The 22,937-nt window shown below is 43.8% G+C and overlaps 1 protein-coding gene across 6 annotated transcripts in view; it reads left to right on the top strand.

The window, feature by feature from the left end:
• Positions 1 to 22,937, top strand: part of SPTBN1 (spectrin beta, non-erythrocytic 1) — a 218,642-nt gene that overhangs the window by 134,171 nt on the left and 61,534 nt on the right. For all 6 annotated transcript variants that reach the window (XM_039462786.2, XM_010333600.3, XM_074400041.1 and 3 more), the window contains one exon: positions 11,939 to 12,090. In XM_039462786.2, coding sequence (XP_039318720.1) covers positions 11,939 to 12,090 — 152 coding nt within the window. The remainder of the gene's footprint in view (positions 1 to 11,938; positions 12,091 to 22,937) is intronic.

The following is a 22,937-nucleotide window of genomic DNA, read 5'->3' as shown; positions in this document are numbered from 1 at the left end:
TCTACCTTTAGCCCTTGAAAATGATGGTAGTCTGGTGTAGAATACAATATTTACTGCTGCTGCTGCTGCTGCTTTTTTTTTTTTTTTTTTTTTTTTTTGAGATGGAGTTTTACCCTGTTGCCTGGCTGGAGTACAGTGGCACGATATTGGCTCACTGCAACCTCTGCCTCCCGGGTTCAAGAGATTCTCCTGTCTCAGCCTCCCGAGTAGCTGGGACTGCAGGCAGACACCACCATACCCAGCTAAGTTTTATATTTTTAGTAGAGACAGGGTTTCGTCACGTTGGCCAGGATGGTCTCTACTGCTTCTTTAATGTTGCTTAGGAAAAATACCACACAGACATCTCTCTCCACCGTGTATTGCAATTATACTTCTTTCATAAAGTCTTGAGTATGCCTGTTACGGTTGTTGCCCTTTAAAACGTTCTTTTCTGCTTAGTCTGTATTCGTGTTAACGTTCTGCTATGTAAGTTTAATAATTAAATAGATGGTATCTATTGAATTTTAAGCTTTTTCTAATTTTTAAGGCCATTATAAGTTACCCTGAGCCCACCTTGGATTGAAGTCCTCTTCTACAGAGGACTGGGGGAGAAGAGGTGATGGTAAATGAAGTGTCCATCAACGTAAGAGCTGAGCAGCCTTCAGTTTGTGCGGAAGGCTGGGAAGTTGGAAGATCAGGCCTCAAGTTGCTCCACCCTTCTCATTCTTTGAAGGTGAGGGTTCAGCCTTGAGGTCTAGCCTGTGGTAGTTACCAGAGTTTGTCCCTCCTGACACCTGGAATAGCACACTGTCCATCCCGTGTATGAAGGTAACCAGAAAGTTACCTGCTCTGCTGGGTAGCATAGGGGGCCCCAAGTTCACCCCTTGACTGACCTGACATGTGGCAGAGCCTAGTAATATCACTTAACAGAAAATGCATGTGGCTACTGAGCATTAACCTGGCAACATATTCAATAGCAAAATTTAAAGTAGTACCTATTGTGGTGCCTTGTTCATAGCAAGCACTTAGTGCATATTTGCTAAGCTGATTTTGATTTGACGTGGAGTATGGGATGTGGGATCAACAGTATTATTATATTAAAATGTTTTAAACCAGGACATGCCAAACTTTTTCTATAAAGGGCCAGATAATAACTGTTAGGCTTTGTGGGCCACATGAAATCTCTATGGCATATCAGCATCCTCCCCTTCCTCCTCCTCCTTCTCCTCCTCCTTTTAACCACTCTCTTAAAATGTAAAACCTGTCTAGCCCCCAGGCTATATAAAAAGAGGCTACTGACTGAAGTTTGCTGACCCCTATTTTAAATTAATCTTTTAACTCAGTCTGAAGGGACTCACCAGACATGGATGGTTGTGATTTTTTTCCTCTGGTTTTGGGGAGGTAATGTCTTGTTTTCCTCAGGCAGTGTGGGATGGTGGTTAGAGCTAAATAGTTATGATCCCGCACTCCCTGGGTAGGATAACAGTCTGTAATGGAGGAGGGAAAGTGAGTGAAGATCCTAATGGCATCACCGATACACACCTAGGCTTACTTCAGCCTTTGCCCTAACTGGTCAATCACCCTGGCTGCAGTTCCCATTCTGTAGAGTTGAAGAGTAGCAGGTTAGCAGGCTTAGGATATTATTCCCTGTATGTGAAACCAGTTTGGAAGTGTGCCACCCATTTTTAGTCAAATATAGTGAACAGTTACTGAGTATTTTATCACTAGGTCCTAATTTTGTTTTTGTTTTTTAAAGCATTTGCTTTTTCCTCCTGGTTTTGGCACCTTACATGAGTATTTTTGTTTTGTTTTTTTCTTTTTTTTAATTTTTTAAATTTTTGTGAGTACATAGTAGGTGTATATATTTATGGAGTATGTGAAATGTTTTAATAAATAGGCATGCAGCATTGAATAATCACATCATAGAGAATGGGATATCCATCCCCTCAAGTATTTATCCTTTGTGTTACAAACATCCTTTGTGTTACGGTTATACTCATAGTTATTTAAAAATGTACTATAGATTAATTCACACTGGTTCCCACCTTAGTTCTTATCTTAGAAGCGGTAGTTGTGTTACTTTGCCTGTTATTTTCAGAGAAACCCCCCACCATAACCTCAGCTCCCTCCACAGTCTTGGCTTCTTATGGATTGTGATTTTCACGGGGCACACCTTGACACAAAGGACTGTGACAGAGGCAGGACCCTGGGGATAGAGCCTCATTTCTCAGTTATTGTGGGTCTCCTCTCAGAAGTTGTCCCTGCAGTGCCTTGGTTGCCAAGCTGGCAAACTGGGGTTGTGCCGCTCAGAAGAAACACCTTCTGGAAGCTGCAGGAGGGACTGATCAGCGAATGCAACCTGCAGGTGCCAGGTCATATAGAGCTCGGGGTGGGTTTTGTAGTCTGCCCATCAGACTGTAAGTACTAGCAGACAGTTGCATATTTGCTTCACATGCTTTTAGAACAGATATTTACATGTGTGTTTTTGTCCATGAAGCAAGTTAAAAAGTTAGGAAAATGGTTTTAACTCAAGTTCTATTTTTATACAAATTAGCAAACATGAATTTAAAGCCTTCAGACTAATCTGTCATAGGGAGGACTTCAGTCAAAAGATTAGTTTCCTTCCTCTTGCTGCCTCAAGATAACAGTTGGATTCTCTGTTATCAGTACAGCCAGTTGCCTGTTTCCGGCTTCCTGCTCTGTGTATTTTGTATGTTACTCATGGGAAATGATTTATTTATTTTTTCAAGCTAAGGCCCATAGGGGGACTCCACCCTACCACTATTCTTTTGTTTTGAGTTAGGATTCTTTTTTTATTCTTTATTTTAAAACAATTCAAGAATTGAACTTTCATAGATAAATGGTTAAAATTGGCATCAATTAAGTCTTGTGACAGTTGGCCTGTTTTAGTCATGTTTAAGTAATATTGTAATATGACGCAATAATGTCCTAATCACACTCTTGTGTATTTTGCAACTTCACTTTACTGTACAGGTATGTGGTGGCAATTGCCCAAAAATAAACAAAAAACAAAATTTGTCCAACAGTTTAGGTTAGCTCTGGACCCATTTTAGGCTGAATGACAGCACCACAAAATTGCATTTTTATCATATTTCAGACATTGAGGGAAAATTCCAAGAAGCAATTCAGCTGTCAGAGATTTTTAGTGCTATACATTGACAACTTAACTGCCTAGGGCCTTTGTGATTTGAAATTTCCCTCCTCCTCAACAATTTCAGTGAGACCACCACCAACAGCAAGATTTATTGAAAACCTAGTTGCTGGACACTGGAGGTTTGCTGATTCGTTCAACAAATGTTTATTGTGCACCTACTTTTATGTCAGGTGTATGCTAAGGCTCTATACAAGACTAGGATTGGGCCTTTGCCTCTGAGCCAACTGCAGGTTAATTGAAGAGCTAGGACACAGGATGCATAATAAAAAGATAAGAGACCACATCCCATCAAATGATATTGCTGGCATCCAATAGAAGAAGGCCTCTTGGAAGAACTTATCTTGGCTGGATCTTAAAGGAAGGGTGAGAGAAAATTGCCTTCCAGGTTAGAAGAATGATATGAGTAAAGATGGGAAAAAGCAGTGTGTAAGGTGAGAGTTCGGAGCATGAGAGTAAGACCTGTTGCGTTGGAACAAAAGACAGCATGTCAGGGAAGTTCCCAGACAAAGCCAATACCGTAGGAGAGCCCGTTTGGGACCTTTGAATGCCAGGCTCAGAGATTTGGACTGTTTTTTCTGGATAGCTGGGGTCTGTTAAAGATTTTGGTGCAGTGTTGCATCTTTGAAAACAACTGTTTGAGGAACATGACTGTGGTAGTGATGTTTAAGGTGGATTAGAATGAGGAGAGAGGCACAAGGCAGAGGAGTTCAGGTGGGGTCTGAAACCACCCAAATTGTGGTGAGCTTTGTTCAAAACACACCAAAATACCTTGTTAAAATTACTATCTTAGCAACTGATCTTGCACTTCTTTGTAATGTCGTTTTGTTATTTTTTTACTTTTTATTTTGTATCCCCAGCTAGAGTTCTAGTTCATTGAGGGTAAGAGACCTTATCTTAGACACAGAGTTCTAGGTACAGTATGCAGTTTGTAATATTTGAGCTCAGTAATACACTCAATTTCAGATTAGTCAGCTAACACAATATTATCGATTTAAATAGTGGGGATATGTTCATGGGATGATTGCTTCCTCTTGTTTTCAATCTTCTCCTTAGCTTCCATCCCTGTAATTCCTTTCTTTCTTACTTTGAACCCAAGTCTACACATAACTTAACTATATGTCTATGCAAAGCAAAAACTACACATGATTGCCCTCTCTTACTTAGGGGTTAGGCCATTATTTTAGCACCATTGAAGCCTGATAGAAAATTTTCTTGGGTTATACCTGTAGGTTCAGACTACTTGAAAAGTAAAAGGAAGATTCCTTCTCTTAAGCCAGGTATAAATTCAGTCTTTAGGGGAATAATGAATAGGGTCTTTTGACAGTTCCTGATTCTGTATTTCCCATTTTTTCCAACCAGAGATGTTCCATGCCTTCAGGCTTTCCTTTATTCTTGGCTTCCATCTCTTTCCATAACCAGAACTGTGGCATATGGCGAATATGGTTGTGTTTAGCACTCTGTGCTAAGGGTATTACAGAAAGATGCCGTACAATCATTTCCATCATGCAATGCCCTTCTGCTCGTCAAAGCTATTTCTGTATCCTATAACTTGACTCACACTAACAGAGTGTTCATTTTTTCAATTATAGGAAATTCTCCATAGTAAATAAATATGGGGCTGGGTGCAGTAACCCACACCTATAATCCCATCACTTCAGGAAGCCAAGGTGGAAGGATCACTTGAGACCAAGAGTTTGAGATCAGCCTGGTCAACATAACGAGACCCTATTTCTACAAAAAATGGAAACAGTAGCCAGGTGTGGTGGCACATGCCTATAGTCCTAGCTACTTTGGAGATTGAGGTGGGAAGATTGCTTCAGCCCAGGAGTCTAAAGTCACAGTAAGCTGTAGTCACACCGCTTCACTCTAGCTGGGGCAAGATACACCTTCTCTAATAAATTCATTGGTTAGTTAATTTAAAAATATAAATTAAAAAATTATATAGAAGCATTACAGCCTTTCAGTATTAATCACAGTCATTTCGTTAAAAGAAAAGAAGTAGATGTTATGCGTCTGGAAGAAGATGATGATGGAGAGGATATTCACAGCCCTTTGTTTTAACCATTAAGCAAATGTGTTTCAAATACCTCATCCTTTTTTTTCTGATACATCTTCTGAGAATTTCAAGTTGTTTATCAGAAACCAAACAACAAAAGATAGTGAATTGCAGCACATGATAGGAGAAGGTGTAGCTATGCATTTTAATCCCTCTTGCCTGACTGGAATAGAAGAGACAGAGCCAAGGACCTCACCACTACTGGCTGGTGACACTTAGCAGACCTTAACCCCACTGAGCCTTGGGCTTTGCTGGAGATAACTCTAGCATCCCACCTACCTGATAGTTGCTGTGAAGATCTAGTGAGCATTTATTTTATTTTATTTTATTTTATTTTTTTGAGATGAAGTTTCGCTCTTGTTACCCAGGCTGGAGTGCAATGGCACGATCTCAGCTCACCGCCACCTCCGCCTCCTGGGTTCAGGCAAGTCTCCTGCCTCAGCTCCTGAGTAGCTGGGATTACAGGCATGAGCCACCACGCCCAGCTAATTTTTTGTATTTTTAGTAGAGACAGGGTTTCACCATGTTGACCAGGATGGTCTCGATCTCTTGACCTCGTGATCCACCCGCCTCGGCCTCCCAAAGTGCTTCTAGAGAGCTTTGAGAAACTATGAAGTGCCATTCAGATGCATGGCGGTGTTATTGCAGACACATCATCTTATAAAATTCTGTTTGTAGGAAGGAGCAGCATACTAGGATTTCCCATGTAACTTACTCCTTCTGGGAATCAGAATCTGATGTAAATGTTGCCACTCACTTGAAGGTGGGTTTCTTGTCTCAGTAGTTTTCATTAACGGTAGTTGGCTAATTTATCTCTGATCCTGTGGAACTACAGATTGAGCTGGTTGGATCGTCACACTCTGAACCACCTCTGGTTCCTAGGTTCTTGGGGCTCCAAGGACATTTTGGTAGAATTTGTGGTCCTGAGAAGCTTATTTTGAGACCATCCTTAGGGGCCCTTCTTTATGTCTCTCACCCCTATCTTGTCACAGAGGTGACCTCACCACACTCCTCCCATGGAGGGCTGCTGGTTCTTTTTGTCCTTTTTTCACTTAGTTTTCCATTTTTCCTCCCTGGACTGCCAGAGCTCTAGCCATCCTGAGTCGTGGGTTGTGTTGTAGGTAAGTGATGTCCAGGCTACTTAGCAGTGGGGGTCCTCAGGCCTGATCTTAGATCCCACTTGTACCACATGGACAGCATTGCAAAGAGGGGATGGTGAGAAGTGTTTGAACCTGAAGACCTTTACATGGAGAGTGAGGAGACCTATTCTCTGTATTCTGAAGGTGGTGCAAGCCTTAGCGGGCCATGGAGACAGGTCTAGTCTTGATGGAGACACCATCCTCACAGCTGGAGAGTCACCCAATAATGCAGCAGACCCTTTACAAAATAAGGACTTGGGTTAGGATGATGAAATGGTGGGTGATTTTAAGTCTTGTATCATGGAAACACTTTTTAAAATGTTGTGCATGAGGCATTATTGCATAGTGATTGAGAATCTGGACTCTGGAGCCAGCCTGCCTGGAGAGTTGCTAGCTCCTGCCTCATGGGGCAGTTGTGGGGATTATAAAGTACATTTGGTCCTCCGTATCTGCAGGTTCCCCATCTGTGGATTCAGCTGACAACAGATAGAAAATCCTTGGAAAAAAAATTAACAATACAACAGTAGAATATAATAAAGAAAAGATGTGATATGGCAACTATTTCCCATCATTTACATCTTTTTATTATAAACCAGAGATCATCTAAAGTATACAGGAAGATGTATGTCACTTATAGGCAAATACTATACCATGTTATATGAGGGACTTGATCATAAGGAGTTTGGTTTCTGAGGGAGGGCCTGGAACAAATTCCCCATAGATACTGAAGAACGACTGTGCCTCAGACATAGTAAGTGCTCAGTGAATGCTATAACTATATTTTAATTAGAAAGAACAAGTCATTTTCTTTCCATGCAACTATTAAGTAACTTTCTGCCACACACATGTGCACATAATTTCCTCATGTTCTGGGATTTTTAAATAGCTGGGCCAGGTGTTGAAGAAGGAATTCTTTGAAAGAAAACTGATTTAGATAATGTATAAAGGTTTGTTCAGTCCTGAGATTATACAATTCCATGACCCTCTGGTAAGTTTTGTTGTTGTTGTTGTTCTTTTTTTTGTTTTGAGACAAGGTTTTGCTCTTGTTGCCTAGGCTCGAGTGCAATGGCGCAATCTGGGTTCACTGCAACTTCTTTCTCCTGAGTTCAAGCCTCACAATGTAATCCCGCCTCACAAGTAGCTGGAATTACAGGTGTATGCCACCACACCTGGCTACTTTTGTATTTTTAGTAGAAACGGGGTTTCACCATGTTGGTCAGTCAGGTCTGGAACTCCTGACCTCAGGAGAGCCACCTGTTTTGGCCTCGCAAAGTGCTGAGATTACAGGCGTAAGCCACTGCACCTGGCCAATTTCTTAAATGATTTGAATTAGTGAGACTGTTTCTTTGCTGGAGAAAGTGAGAGGGAACTAATTTAGAGCAGTTACAACATTGAACGCCTTAATGTGCACTTTACCTCCTCTTGTTTGGTGCTGGGCAGTCTTTAGATGAATCCTTACAATATGTAATCTCAGTAAAATGTGGGAGGGTAGGGGGAAAATACAACTGAGAGATGCCCCAAGGGGCAGGGGTACAGAGGTGCTTGTTCCTTGGAGACACCACTTACCAAGTTTTGGGCAGAGCTGTATGGGAACCTACCCAAGCTAACATCAGGTTTAGCTGCATCAGCTTCTTGGGGAGGACTTCATAACAGTAATACAAGGCCCAGAAAAGGTAAAAGGAGAACAGAGATGGTGTGAGGCACAGAAGTACCCACCTCACATCACCCCAGACCTGGTCCGCCTTGGCTCCCTGCTGCTCCTCTGCCCTGCAAAGGGCGTGCCCTTTGTGGCATGACTGGGCCTGAAGGCAGGGCATTTCTGCTGCCTTTGAGCTGACCTGCAGCTCATCAAAGAGGATGATGAAAGAATAGCAACCCAATTTGGGAAGTGCTCTCTGGAGAGTGTCTTTGAGACAAGTGCCGGCTCCAATTGGTGTCAGCCCGGAATGCTTGAACCAAGTTTTCTCAACCTGGCACTACTGTCATTTTGGGCCAGATAATTCTTTGTTGTGGGAGCTATCCTGTGTAATGTAGGATGTTTAGCAGCATCCTGGGCCTCTACCCTCTAAATGCCAGTAGCATCTACCACTGAGTCATGACCATCAAAAATGCCTGTAGACATTGCCAAATTGCTAAATGTGCCGAGGAAGCAAAATTGCCCCTGCTGGAGAACCTTGGGTCTAAATAACCAAACCAGTATGGAGCTTGTAAGTGCTACCTTCTCGTATCACCACGGTTGCCTCATGCTCATAGGGCTGGAAGTCGGCTCACTGCCTTCTGCTGTCCCGACACCTCCTCATGTGGCTAGGCCCAGTCACAGCAGCTTGAGCTTGGAAACACTCCTGGATTGCCTTTCATCGTCAATGCCAGGGGCCTCCTGCTCCTCCTCAGGCGCCTGGCCTATCTTCCCCAGCTTTGCTGGGTGGGGAGTGCAGGGGTGATGTCATTGTCCCTTCCCAGGAAGGGTGGAACAAAGGAGGGAGTCCCCAAGGACATGCAGCTTCATCCTCTGGTGAGCTACCGGGTGGATTTCTTTCCCCCTCTGTCTCCCTCCTTCCGGCTTCAGAAGCGTTTGTTATTCAGCAGGCTCTCCATTGTAAGAGGACACTCTAGTTGGCTGGGGCTTTGTGTATCTCTGTTGAGTTTGTTTCCTGCCCCTTGTGTGTCATGAGGGTGTTGATTCTGGTCTGGTCCAGAATCTTCTGGATGGAATCTTCTGTGTCTTTTCCAGTATAGGGGTGTGAGCCAGAGGAACTTACATCCTGTGTGATGTTTCCAACACTCTTGCAGTTCCTGGGGCCTGCTCCTGGCTCTGTGAGGAGAGTTAAGAGGGAGAGGAATAGGAAGAGAAGGCAGGAATGCAAGAGCTTATTTTTTTTTATTTTTGATGTCTCTTCCTCCTCTTTCTTCCCATCTTCCTTTAGTTTCTAAGGACCATGGTGGCCCTGGGGAGCTCTCCCTGCACAGATCTCAAAGTCTATTTGGTTTCAGCTCTGTTCTCTCTGTACCCACCCATGACCTCTCCATTTGTCTCTCTATGGGGTGGAGCGTTGGAGTTGGGCTGTAACTCTTTAGGACAGGGCACTAAGGAAGTATTTTGACTGTTGTTTCTGGCAAATCCTCAGTTTCCTTGTAAAGGAACCTGTTAATTCAACACCTGAAAGAAGTTGGGGCGCCCCTTTAATGAGGGATTCGTCCAAAAGCATGACAGTTGGCTGAGGAACACATTTTATACTTGTTTATTTAGAAATATTTTAATTCAAGCAGCTCTTCATTTTGATCTTGCGCACTTGCTTCATTAAAGACATTGTCTGACTCCACTATAAGGCATAAAGGATATTTTAATTAAAAGAAATTTTGTTATTCCTAAATACGTATGAACTAGGAGTTAATTGCCTCCTCGATAAGAGGCCATCTGTGAAATGCACCTTACATGTTCTGCTCTAGACCTGCTTTTTCAAAACGGCCAAGCTTAGCCCTAGAATTACAGCTCCCAGGTCACTGTAGTAAAGTTGCCATCCATCACAATGACTTCATGATCAATAATGCATGTGGTCTTTTCTGTGGGACCTGTCTTGATGTTATTGGTGCAACTCCTTCTCCGGTCTGCAGCCTGCCCCTCACTGTCTTTTACTCCTTCCCCTAATCCTGTCCTTTTAGATTCTGTGTTTCTGGTTAGCGTTGTCCCTGGGGAAGGGCCCTCCTTCTGTCTGGATGGGTAGTTCCTTTTGGGAGAGGCTGGACATCGAGGAGCCGCAGACTGTAGCAGGTGGCCGGGGATCTTGGCAGATCCCCCAGCTGACTCCTGCCAGGTCAGCAGCTGTAAAAACCTCACCCACTGTCATCTCCGCCTCAGTCCCTCCCTGTGGTGGGGTTGTAGAGGCTCAGCAAAGCCTTCAGACAGACCTTCCCAGGATGTTGGGCTGTTTGCTGTCCTTCTGGCCAGCCTGGGAATCCAGTATTCTCTGGCCACCAGGCACATGACTTATTAGCAAGGGTGGCTTTTTAGTTGACACCCCCACTCAGTGGTTTTGAAATACATGCCAAATTGTTACGCTATCTGCTTCTTTTTTGTAGATTCATGCATAATCATTTTTGTGGTTTGGGTTTGCAGTAGGAGTAGGTCTTAGATTCTTGGCATAAATTCATGCTGGTGGAACTAGATATAGGGTGTGTAACAGAGAGAACAGAGTCAGGGAGTATGAGTGTGTGGGTCCAGGGCGCATTCTGTGGATGTCTGTTAAAGGTCTTCTGCAACCTATGTTTAGAACATTCTGCAGAGGCAAGAAGTTTGGAAGCCTATTTGTATGGTATGTGAAGGACAGTTCTGGGCAAATATGTCTGGAGTTTTATACTTTAAATTGGACAGAATTTGATTACCGAGCCTTGAAAAACCTAACACTGTTTTCTGGATGACTTGAATTTACAACAATCATGCTTTAGACCATAAATCAGCAGTTGTCCTTTCAGCAAATGATTGCAGTATGGAGATGATAGTTGTCTTCTCCTTTTATAGAAGAGAACATTGAATCCTGTGATGAAGCACATTTTTGTTAAAACCCTGGGCCCAGACCCTGCTTTCCCTATGCATGCAAAGACTTCCTGATGCCTACTATGTCTTTGCACTCTACCATCTTTTCTTTCTTTTCTTTTCTTTTTTTTGAGACAGAGTTTCACTCTTGTCGCCCAGGCAGGAGTGCAATGATGCGATCTCAGCTTACTGCAACCTCCACTTCCCAGGTTCAAGTGATTCTCCTGCCTCAGCCTCCCGAGTAGCTGGGACTACAGGCATGTACCACCACGCTTGGCTAATTTTGCATTTTTAGTAGAGACAGGGTTTCCATGTTGGTCAGGCTGGTCTCAAACTCTTGACCTTAGGTGATCCACCCACCTCAGCCTCCCAAAGTGCTGGGAATATAGGAGTGAGCCACTGCGCCTGGCCTGCCTGCCATTTTCTTTGTTGTTCATGGTGTGTGACTTAGCAGGTGAAGGGGGTCATTGCAAATCAAGGTCATGAGTGAATTTATCTTGTCCAGCGTTGCCCAATCCTTTGTAGGTGAGGGAAGCAGTTTTCTGCTGTCGCCTGAGATTTCTTACCGTATATACCCTTTCATATGCTTACCTTTTGGGGGAATAATAGCTGTAAGATGTACGTTGGAAGCTTTACTAGTGAAGTATTATGGTGTTGGTAGGACTGCAAAGGACCCTGGTATCATCTGCATCCTGCTGCCTCTCCAGCAGGGATGATAGAAAAGAAAGGGGAGCAAAGGATGTTCTGCTGGCAGGTGTACCTGGGCACTCACATGTTTAAGGATTGGACAGTTCCTACACAGATACTCCCTGATTTATGAGGTTATATCCCAATAAACTCATCGTACGGTAAAAAAGTTGTAAGTTGAACCATCAGTAATCAGTGTTCTTCCTTCTCAAAGACGTGACTGCAGTTAAGGGGCGCTAAGTGTAGGTGTCCTTGGAGTTCAGTTTTGCAGACTGATCTTCCTCTAGCTGGGATCTCGTGGCCCTGCTGGCATGTGCCTGCTCCTTCCAGTGCTGTGGTCAGTGGTAAAACAAGTTCTGTTCTGCTTGCAGATGAGCGTGAAGCCGTGCAGAAGAAGACCTTCACCAAGTGGGTCAATTCCCACCTTGCCCGAGTGTCTTGCCGGATCACAGACCTGTACACAGACCTTCGAGATGGACGGATGCTCATCAAGCTGCTGGAGGTCCTATCTGGAGAGAGGCTGGTGAGTTACGATGTGAAGAAGTGCCGTGCATTGTCAGTGGGAAAATGTTTTTGAAAAATCAAGTGTGGACCTGTCTCCTGTGGAATTCTGCAATTAATGGTTGATAGTTTTGAGGAGAGTCTTGAGAAGGGAGTTGAGGGCTTCAGGGAAAGCATCAGTGTCACATTCCGAGCCTGGGTGATGTTCTTGAGCTGTAATAAAGCCGCTTCTTTCTGGTAATTTGCAAGGTTACTACCTTTGGTCAGGAAGAACTTGGCCGGGGTCCCTGTTAAACAGGACATGGTGCTGGAATTTGAAGGGCCAGGCTTGGGCGCTGGCTTAAAGGTGAACCTGTGTCCCACATGAGATGATGGAATGTTTTCTGAATTTGTGTCTTTCTGATTGTCTGGAAAATCTGAGCTGCCGTCTTAAGCTGGCAAGCATCGAATTCAGTGGTCTCTGACTTTTCTTCCCTGAATGCTTTTTATTTTGGGGGTGGTGGGAGAGGCTGGAGTTTTGTCATCTGGGAACAGAGCTTCTGATGAATTCACCTGGCCTTTTCAGGCAGGAAAGCTGTCAGCCTGCAGTCAAAATTGTATCCTCAATCTGTTTCCCAAAGCTGCCTCAGCCCTTTCTGATGTGACTTTTATTTATGCACCTTAAACTAAAGAAGCTTAAACAAGTCACTGTGACTGATCCAACAGGTTTTGTCTCGCCTTGGTTTGAAAATGGTTGCTATGTCCTCCTAGAGCACATGTAGTGCAATAGGTGGAGGTGGGACTGAGCCAGAAGCCAACACCCAGGGATGGAGACCACATCTGCACTGACATCACCAGGAAAATATGATGCTGGCGGTTGGCAGGGCTGCTAGAAAGCCTTATTTTTAACTTGATCTCCACCCTCTAGCTTGCCAGCCACAGTGGGCTTGTATGCAGACCAGCCCCACACCTCTGACCGCAGGCAAGAGTCTAAAGTTGTGCCTTGTCCTATTTTATCAGCCCACAGACAGAACTGCCTCTTTGAGCTTGGGTAAAAATGGAGGTAGAAGAGTATTCTTTTCCCTGCCCTTCTGTTCAGGAACAGGGATCTCCAGAAGATAGTGAAGCCCTGTCTTCTCTGTAGTGAGTTTCATCCATGGTCTTTGTTCCCTGAGCATGTTGGTCTTGTGGCTTCATTTTCTGTGAGGGTTTGTGGGTCACACGAGACAAACTAGATAAATAAAGGAGGTCCCTGCTCAAAACCATGATGGCCATAAGAAGGCAGTTGGTTTGTGGTGTGGGGGTGAGGGAGTGGGCCTACATGGGGAGTTTGAACAGGCCATTTATTGCATTTTGATTTGTTTTTCTGAAGTGAGTCTTTTTGAGAGCCTAGACTAGAATCATTGTGATATGCAGCTTTAAATACAATTTTTATAGCCAGACTTTCTTTGTTTACCTCTCAACCTTTTTTGTTTCTTAGTGTTTAACTTAATATGATTATTTATTTATTTTTTGTGTGGAGGTGGGGAATGATGTTTTGAAAGTTGCTAAAAAAAAATCCTTAAGGGTCACATGGGTAGGAATTAGTTTGAACATTTATTTTTGTTCCAGTAGGGTCCAATTTTCTAGACTGTAGGGAGTAAATTATTTGCCTTCAAAAAGCCATAATTATTTCATACCAAGAAGATTGTGTCCTTGATAATGTCCACATAATAAATGGGATCAGGCCTATTGCCATTTATATTGCACAGGACATCAAAACTATAAGTAGGGAGAAGAAAACAAGCAGTAAAGCATAATTCGTAGATGTGTGTGGTTATCTCCCACTCCTCTTCATTTGCTAGCAATGAGTTTTTTCCTGGCAACCCAGAGACCCAGGAGAGTAAGGATGAAGAAGATGGTACAGTGGTTACCATCTCCAGCCTCTTAGGCAGTTGGTGTCAGTAGTTTTACAGAACTTTGTAAAGCCCCAACTGCCTTCATTTATATTACCCATTCTTCACAGCCAACCTGGATTATACAGGTTGGCCAGTCTAATTTTCTTATTCCAAAAATAAAGGTGCCAGAGCTTGTGTGCTCTAAAGCTCTTGTTCATCTAGACTGGATATTTTAAGTCTCTCTGGCCTGTGATCTGTTTGCTTCATGAAACTTCCTGTAAAGAAAACACACCACACACTGCCTTTGGCTGGGGAGGTTGCCAAGGCCTCAAGTTAAAGATCCTCCCTTTATGAGACCTCCATGAGAGCTTGCCCCAAAGGTTCCTTGCACATTGAGATTCCAGAGCTAATGAGGTGGTTAGAGCTCCCAGGCCTGAGTAAATGAATGTCCCCAGCTAAGTTTGTTATCAGATAGCAGTAGCTGGGCTTTCTGTATCAGTGGTCCAAAACCCTGGGTAATATAAACATTTGTACTCTCTGAAGCCCAGTCTTTGTCAGGCAGCATTTTAGCCCCAGCACTTAACTACCAGCTTGGCAGTAGGCAGCAGATAAATGTTTGAGGGTCTAGGTGATTTAATTTACTTTATTAATAGATTCTTAGAGCCAGTTCCTTTACAGAGGAGGAAATTGTGTATGTGTGCATGTGTGTTTTCTGAGTGAAGTTCAAAGAAACATAGTTTAATGACCCAAACAATTCCACCCTCACCCCACCCTAGATTTTGGCTCAATATTTGAGTTAAATATGAGCAAGTTTTATGTAGGCATTTGTGTTGTTAAGGAACTTGATTTTGAACTAACTCGGGAACATCACAAGGCAGACATCCCTGGTCCTGGCCTGGTCACGATCTGTCTCCAGAAGTGTCTGCTCCCTCTTGGCTTCATAGAGCAGTAAGAAGACTGCGGGCTGGGCCAGGAAGCTTCTGCTAGTTAGGATTGAATTAGTTAGAAACAAAACTATTCTTTTCTTATTTGTTATCCTGAAATCACTATGGTCTATAGCTCTCCGTAAAGGTCTCACTTGAAAAATCCTTTGAAAATACATATCCTTTACTTCAGCATCGGATTGGCAGATTAAAGTGTGAGCACAGAAGCTGTGTTGGCCACTTAGTAATTAGGCCTAGATCTCAGTGCCAGACTAAAATGAGACCTGTGGCGTGAAGTTTTGCCCTGCAGCAGCATTGACATGTGGAGAGAGAGGAGCCCCCGGCGTATCAGGCCTGTGTTTTGGTGGTGATGTTCTGCCCACAACTCATAACTTTAGACACTCGCCTTGCCTGCCACCTCCCTTCATGGGCGTCTGCAGTGAAGAATAGTTCTCACTATGGTGGCCAGTTTTCTGCCTTGCTCCTGACAGACTTAAGCCCTCGTGTCTGACTGAGATAGAGTTGAGGTTTTCCAAACACCTCTGCCCTTCCCCAAACACCACCAAGTCAGTTATCACTGGTTTTTGCTTGCCTGTTGTTTCCTGATGTTCTATATCCTGTCTTCTTACTCCATCAATCAGTCTCTGAGAAAGCAACAGAAAAGTAAGTGTGTGCGTGCATGCGCGCGCGCGCATCTGTGTGTGTGTGTGTGTGTGTGTGTGTGTGTCTCCACCATTAATTTCAAAACAGGCTGAGCTAGGTGGAGAAGGTATATTTAACGTGAGATTTGTTAAGCCTTAAATCCCACATTGAACTGCTCGTGAGTTTTTTCATAAAGCCTTTGTTAAGAAGACCATACTGGTACATGTTGTTTATTGAAACAGTGTTTGTGGACTGGCCATTTAACCTAGCCAGGGTTTTTTTAAAACATCATTTGTATGGGAGAATTTACCTTTGTTTTAAACAGCCAGCCACAGAACTCCTCCATGAAATGGGGGCTAATCACACAAATTTGAAAAGTCAACTAAGAGTGCTAAGTACCACATGATAAAGTGCCAGATGAATGGCCCTGAGCCCTAGAGTTCAGAAGAAGAAATGAACCCTCTGGATGGGATGTCAAGAAACCTTAGTAGGTGGGTGGGAATCCAGCTGGGTTCAAGAGGAGAGCTTCATAGGCAGGGCAGCCAGAGTGTGAAAGCTCATAGTTTGGACTAAGTGAAGACAGCATTTGGAGGTGCTAGTCATCAGGGACTGGCATAGGGCAAGTTTCCCAGCTAAACCGGAGGGGGTTTTTTCAAAGGGGTGGTGATGGTAACTTCCCTGTCACTTGTGTTTACAGAGTATTCTCCTTCTCTTTTCTCATTCACTTCTTACAGTCTAATAAAGTGGGCAGCTGTTACCTCTGTTTTATAGAAAACAGTTACCAGTGACTTGCCAAGGCCAGTGCTGCTAATAGGCGATACAGTGTGGACTGCAGCCCACCCTGCTGACTCTTGAGTGGCTCCTTTCCCAGGGAGCCCTTAGAAGTGGGTCCCAGCCAGGGACAAGACAGGCAGGAAGTTATGGGACACAGTGTGGTGTTCCCTGATTAATCCTAATTGGGCAAAATAACTAATACTCTTCTGAAAGCTCTGAGTTTCATGTGTTGGAAGGAGTTTGGGGACTAGTGTGAAATGAGTTTGTAGCATATTAGAAGGAATTTTGGAATTAGTGCTTCCCATAGTACCCTGTGTGTTCAGTATAGGCCTTTGTGTGTAAATGTGTACAGCAAAAATCTATTTTTAATTAAAAGACAAAAACATAAGCAAGCACCTGTCACACTGGTTTACTGAGATCTGTGACTTTTCTCTATTTCCTCTTCACCTCAACAAGAGATCAGCAGGCACTTTAGACTTCTGCTTGGGTGCTAGTGAGTCCTTTACCCTGCAACACCCTGTAGACTGTATTCTGCAGCTGGAAGTAACTTTAGTGGCCACCATGTTAAATCCCCTTACTTTGTAGATATGGTAAGTCAGGGAAAACAAGTGACCAGCAAGGCCACCCAGCTGGGGTATGGCAGGTCTAGGCCTGATTGGCCTCTCTCAATACCCAGGGCTGTGCTCTGTCCAGCACCACAACCCTTGGTGAGTTGTCACTTCAGGTAGCTGCAGGGTTGTGTTGGATAATTACAGAGAAAGAGGGAGTGGAATAGAGCATCATAGCACCTCAGAGAGCTCCTAAAGCACCCTGCCAGAAACCTTCCCCTGTATCTTCCTCTCCTATTCAAAAGAGAGGACAAATTGGCTCCCAGAAACTTTTTTTTCTCCTTTTCCATCTCTGGAGTGACAAAACCGTTGCCATTGTGATTACTCCGTAGTTCTGCAAATCCTGACGCCTTGCAGAGTATAACTGACCCAAACCCAAGGCTGGGCGGGTAGGTGGGGCAGAGGCAACGCCCCAGGAAGGATCACCCAGCTCCCTCCTTCCTCTCTAAGGGTTTTGGGTCCATGCAGGGGAATTTGCCCAAGTTCATATGGCTTCTTAGGCAGGGCCTGGACTGGATTCACTGCTCTAATAAGCAATTATAATTATGTTTTCAGATCCTAGAGGTGGTTATGCAGCCCCGTAAGTTTCCTCTACTCTTCTAGAGTAAGAAAGAAGATGGGTCTGGGATGGAGGTATGGTTGGTAAAGGTTTGGGACTAGACAGGACCTTGGGATGGGGAAACAGGAAAAGCGCCTGTGAAAAAACAAAGGAACACACGGACTGTAGTGTGAGGGGAAGGGAAGCTTGTTAAAATGATTTAAAGCAGGATCAGTAAAAATAGGCATTTCCTCAGAGGAACTGCTCCCTGCCTGCAGAACCCCCGATAGTCACATGAGTCTGATATCAACCCTTGCCCCCACATTAAGGGTGTTTCAGAAGTGACACAGGACAAGCTGGGCACGGTGACTCACACCTGTAATCCCAGCACTTTGGGAGGCTGAGGCAGGTGGATCACTTAAGGTTAGGAGTTTGAGACCAGCCTGACCAACATGGATAAACCCTGTCTCTACTAAAAATACAAAAAAAAAAAAAAATGACCTGGGCATGGTGGCACATGGATGTAATCTCAGCTACTCAGGAGGCTGAGGCAGGAAAATCGCTTGAATTTGGGAGGCGGAGGTTGCGGTTAGCCGAGATCGTGCCATTGCACTCCAGCTTAGGCAACAAGCGTGAAACTCTGTCTCAAAAAAAAAAAAAGTGTCACAGGACAGAAGTGGCACATGCTGCTGTAGGGGTGGACACATGCCACACTAGGAATCTGATGGCCAATGATGGAGGCAAGACAGAGGACGCTCCTTTCTTTGGCAGAATTAGCCAGTCTTGGGGCAGGCTTCAGAAGGTGTTTACTGCTGAGAGATGCCCCCTCCGCCTGCTCCATTGTGTTTAATTTTCTCTATTGTTACCTCTTCTTCCTTTTGAAAAGATGAAGTTTGGCAATATAAAAATAGCTCTTTTAAAAATAAAAAGCAGCCACCAGATGGGAACTGAGTTCCTTACTTCCTTTCTCATGGAAGCATATACCCCTCTTCCCTGTATCCTGGGTTTTTGCTGTAGTGTAAAGAGGACAAGCTTTGAGTCCTGGTTCACAGTATACTAACTAGCTGGCAGATTGCTTCATGTCTCTGAGCCACTGTGTCTTCATCTATAACATAACAGGAATAGTAATTATTGTAATGCAGGGTTACTGTGAGGATTAGATGTTATCACAGCTGTCAATCACCTAGCAGGGAGAAGTGAACACACAGTAGTTGCTCAGTAAATGGCAGTTAAGAATTTTTAGATCTTGGGAGCTTTGAAGTTTGTATGACCAACATGTTTCTATGGATAGCTCTGTAAGATCATGATCACCCCTCGAAATTTATTTTTTGTAGTTACTGTTTCCTAAACTTGCCCAGGTATTGTGCCTTAAAACATTTGAGAAGCCCGCTCTGAAGCAGATAGAACACACGATGTGGGAGTGTGGGGTACTTGAGTTTTAGTCTCAATTCCCACTCCCCTTGTATCGTACCACCAGGAAGTCATCTCACCTTGCTGTGTCTTCTTTATTCTTATTCTGAGACTTGCTGGTTTTTGAGTTGCATCCAGGTCTGGAATGAACTATCTCCTTAGCTCATCTGGCATAGCCATTCACCATCAAAATGGGGTCTCTGTGATGTGGCATTGAACTTCTTCAACCCATGTAAATGTGTTTGGGCCCTATCACCACCACCACCTCCGCACCCTGGACCCCAAATTCATGTGGAAATGCACACACATTCCATTGAGATTTTGTAGAGAGAGAATAGAGGTGTGGAATGTCTCATACATGTTTCCTGTTTGTGGGGAGGAGATTCTGAGAGGACCACTTTTTCTGCTGCATTCATTTGAATATAAGTCAGACAAGTGATTATTTGAGATCAAGCTTTCAGGATGAAGTCTGAAAGAACATCGGTTATGTCCTGTTGGTTGGAGCCTGGGAAGGTACCGACAGTCCCCATCTATTCATTATTCTCTTCCCTTAACTTCTCATAATTCCATCCACACACTCCCTCTGCCCTCCTGGAGGGAGACTTATGAAAATGGCTGGTGCAGTTGGAAGTTTCTGCGGTTCCCATCATGAAGATACTTTCTTTGTGATGGAAATAGCACATGTAGGTGGATAACTCACTATTTCACTGCTCAGGTACACAAACTGACAAGAAATGAGAGGGAAAGGCCCCTGAAGAGTCAAAAAATGTCAGAAGCCCCTGTATCTTTCTTAGAAGCAGTTAATCTCCATCCCTGAATTTTGAACTGTTTTGAGCCAGGAACTTCGTCCAATCCAGAAACCACCTGGATATGAGAAGAAAAGGGACTGCTGTGAGTAGTCACTTTCTTAGCAGTGAGAAATGACAGCTGATCCAAGAGAAGATAGGAAAAACAAAAAGAGCACACAAGAGAGCCATATGCAGAGTTCTGCTGACTCCTGGCTGGGAGAGCAGCTCCACCCTCCTCGACGAGGGCTACGCTCATTCCACCGGCATCCCTTCTTGTACAGGAGCGTAATCCTGTCTGGGCCAGCTTTAGGAGGCTGATGAGTGTACCATGGAAAGAGAGAGCACCAGTGTCACCTCAGACAGCACTTGCAGAATCAGAGTCACAGAATTTTAGATTAAGCCCACCCCTTTCTACTTTATATCTATTTTTTCTACTTCATTAGGTTGCTTGATTTTGATGTAACCTGGCGTAGCACAAATAGCAGATTCTAGCATTTCCCACATACCCAAATTAAAATCATTCTGAAGATTCTGAAGGCAAAATCCACCTCCCATTTCTTTTTTTGGGGGTAAGGAGGATATCACAATAATTTCCATTGCCATTATGGTCGAGTTCTGTATCTGCAGATTTAACTGACCACAGGTAGAAAATATTCAAGGGGAAGAACTATGAAAAATAACAATACAGAGATAAAAAATGATACAATTTAAAAAAAATACAGTATAACAACTATTTACGTAGCATTTACATTGTATTAGTTACAAATAATCTGGCCATGATTAATACAGGGGAGGAGGTCAGGTAGGGTGGCTCATGCCTGTAATCCCAGCACTTTGGGCGGCTAAGGTGGGCAGATCATTTGAGGTCAGGAGCTCGAAACCAGCTTGGCCAACATGGTGAAGCCCTATCTCTACTAAAAATACAAAAATTAGCTGCTGGGTGTGGTGGCAGACGCCTGTATTCCCAGCTACTTCAGAGCTGAGAGCAGAAGAATCCCTTGAACCCAGGAGGTGGAGGTTGTTGTGAGCTGAGATTGTGCCATTGCACTTTAGCCTGGGTGACAGAGCGAGACTCTCTCTCTCAAAAAAAAAAATTAATTAATTTTATGTTAAAAAGCATATGGGAGGTTGTGCATAGGTTATATGCAAATACTGTGCCATTTTGTATAAGCAGCTTGAACACCTGTGGATTTTGGTATCCTTGGGGGTCCTGGAATCAATCCCCTGTGGATACTAAGGGACAATTATATTCAAAAATAAAATTTACTACTTGTGGTAGGCCCCTGCATGTAATCTTATTTCCTCACGGTCAACAACATTCTTTTGTTTTTGCTTGTCCTTTTTTATAGGAGAAAAGAAAGTAAAAAATAATCTGAGACTGGGCAGACTCAGATTGGCCACTTGTTACCCAAGTAACTTTCCTTTCATACGTTTTCCATGTAGCACATAGCCGAGGATCTTAAGTACCCAAGGGAAAAGCAGGGGATGGACAAGATACTAAGGTGTGACTGGCTACTGCCTTTACCTGTGTGTGATCTGAGTTGCTGCAGCCTGGCCTCCTTTTCCTGGTGAGGTCAGATCAGCACACACCACGCCCAGTCTGTCTGCCGGCATTCAGTTCACTCTGCACGTAACTCTGTGCTCAGAACTGAACCAAAGATGCCTGAGAATACAGAAGTATAAAGCGTCATTCTTACTCTCAGGAAGCCAGCAGTCTAGTTGGAAGTAATAAGAGCGATAAATGAAATAATAGCAAAATTATAATAATTAGTTCTTGGGCTCTGTGGTCCAGACCATTAGTTGTAGAGTTGTGAGGAAAGGGAGATGTGTGAGAACCAGAATGATTGGAAATGGGAAATGTCTCCAGGAAGGAAAGATGGGCTTTGGCCTGAGTCTTGGAAGGTAGGTAGGTGTGATAAGGTGAAGAGACTGGAGAGTCAGGACGACGGGTCACTGGGTGAGTGCATTCTTCTACATGTGGATGTGTGCATCCTGGTGGCGTCTTTATGAGATGATGACATCCACTTGAGGTGCAACCTCTACTAGAGGGGGAGTGATGGGAAAGAGAGAGGAAGGAGAGAAGGATGATGTCAGATGAGTGAGAGCATGAGCTTGGTGTTGGTACAACAGATAATAGAAACCCATTTTTATGTGTGTGTGCGTGTGTGTGCACGCACACACGTGCACGCGTGCATGCGCACATGTGCATAGTGAACCCTTGAACAAAGCAGGGGGTTTAGGGGCACTAACCCCATGTCGTTGAAAATCTTCCTATACATGTGACTCCTCCAAAACTTTTAATAGCCTACTGTTGTCTTATCAATAACATAAACTGTCAATTAACACATATTTTGCATTTTATATATGTTACATTACTGTAGTCTTAAGCTAGGGAAAAGAAAATGTTTTTAAGAAAAGGAAGAGAAAGGCCGGGCGCGGTGGCTCACGCCTGTAATCCCAGCACTTTGGGAGGCCAAGGCGGGTGGATCATGAGGTCAAGAGATCGAGACCATCCTGGTCAACATGGTGAAACCCCATCTCTACTAAAAATACAGAAAATTAGCTGGGCATGGTGGCGCGTGCCTGTAATCCCAGCTACTCAGGCTGAGGCAGGAGAATTGCCTGAACCCAGGAGGCGGAGGTTGCAGTGAGCCGAGATCGCCCCATTGCACTCCAGCCTGGGTAACAAGGGCAAAACTCCGTCTCAAAAAAAAAAAAAAGAAAAGGAAGAGAAAATACATTTAACTGATTCATTAAGTAGAAGTGGATCATCGAAAATGTCTTCATCCTTGTCTTAACATTGAGTAAGCTGAGGAGGGAGGGGCTGGTCTTGCCATCTTGGGGTAGCAGAAGTGGAAGAGGTAGAAGGGGAGGCAGAAGAGTCAGGCACACTTGGTGTAACTTTATGGAAATATCACAAGCAGTCTTGAATAATTGGAACCCTTGGAACAAATTCAGTTTGTTTTCTGGTACCACTTCTTCTACATCCTCTTCCTCATCATTTGTCATCTGTTTGGAGGCACCCATTTTCATCAAGTCATCTTCTGCTAATTTTTCTGATGTGGTGTCTGTTAGCTCTTGAATTTCTCCAAGATTCAATTCATGAAAACCTTCACCACTTTACCTTTTTGCCATATCTAAAACCTATTTCATAATTTCCTTCATTGGCTTTGTCATAAGTTCTGTGAAGCCACGTATAACATCTGGACATCGTTTTCTCCAGCAGGAATTTATTGTTTCAGGCTTGATGGCTTTCACAGCTTTTTCTGTAATAATGATGGCATCTTCAGTGGTGTAATACTCCCAGACTTTCATGATGTTCTCTCTGTT

This window comes from Saimiri boliviensis, chromosome 1 (genome assembly GCF_048565385.1).
Source record: "Saimiri boliviensis isolate mSaiBol1 chromosome 1, mSaiBol1.pri, whole genome shotgun sequence".
NCBI classification, from domain to species: domain Eukaryota; kingdom Metazoa; phylum Chordata; class Mammalia; order Primates; family Cebidae; genus Saimiri; species Saimiri boliviensis.
This window is presented reverse-complemented; position numbering and strand designations above follow the sequence as displayed.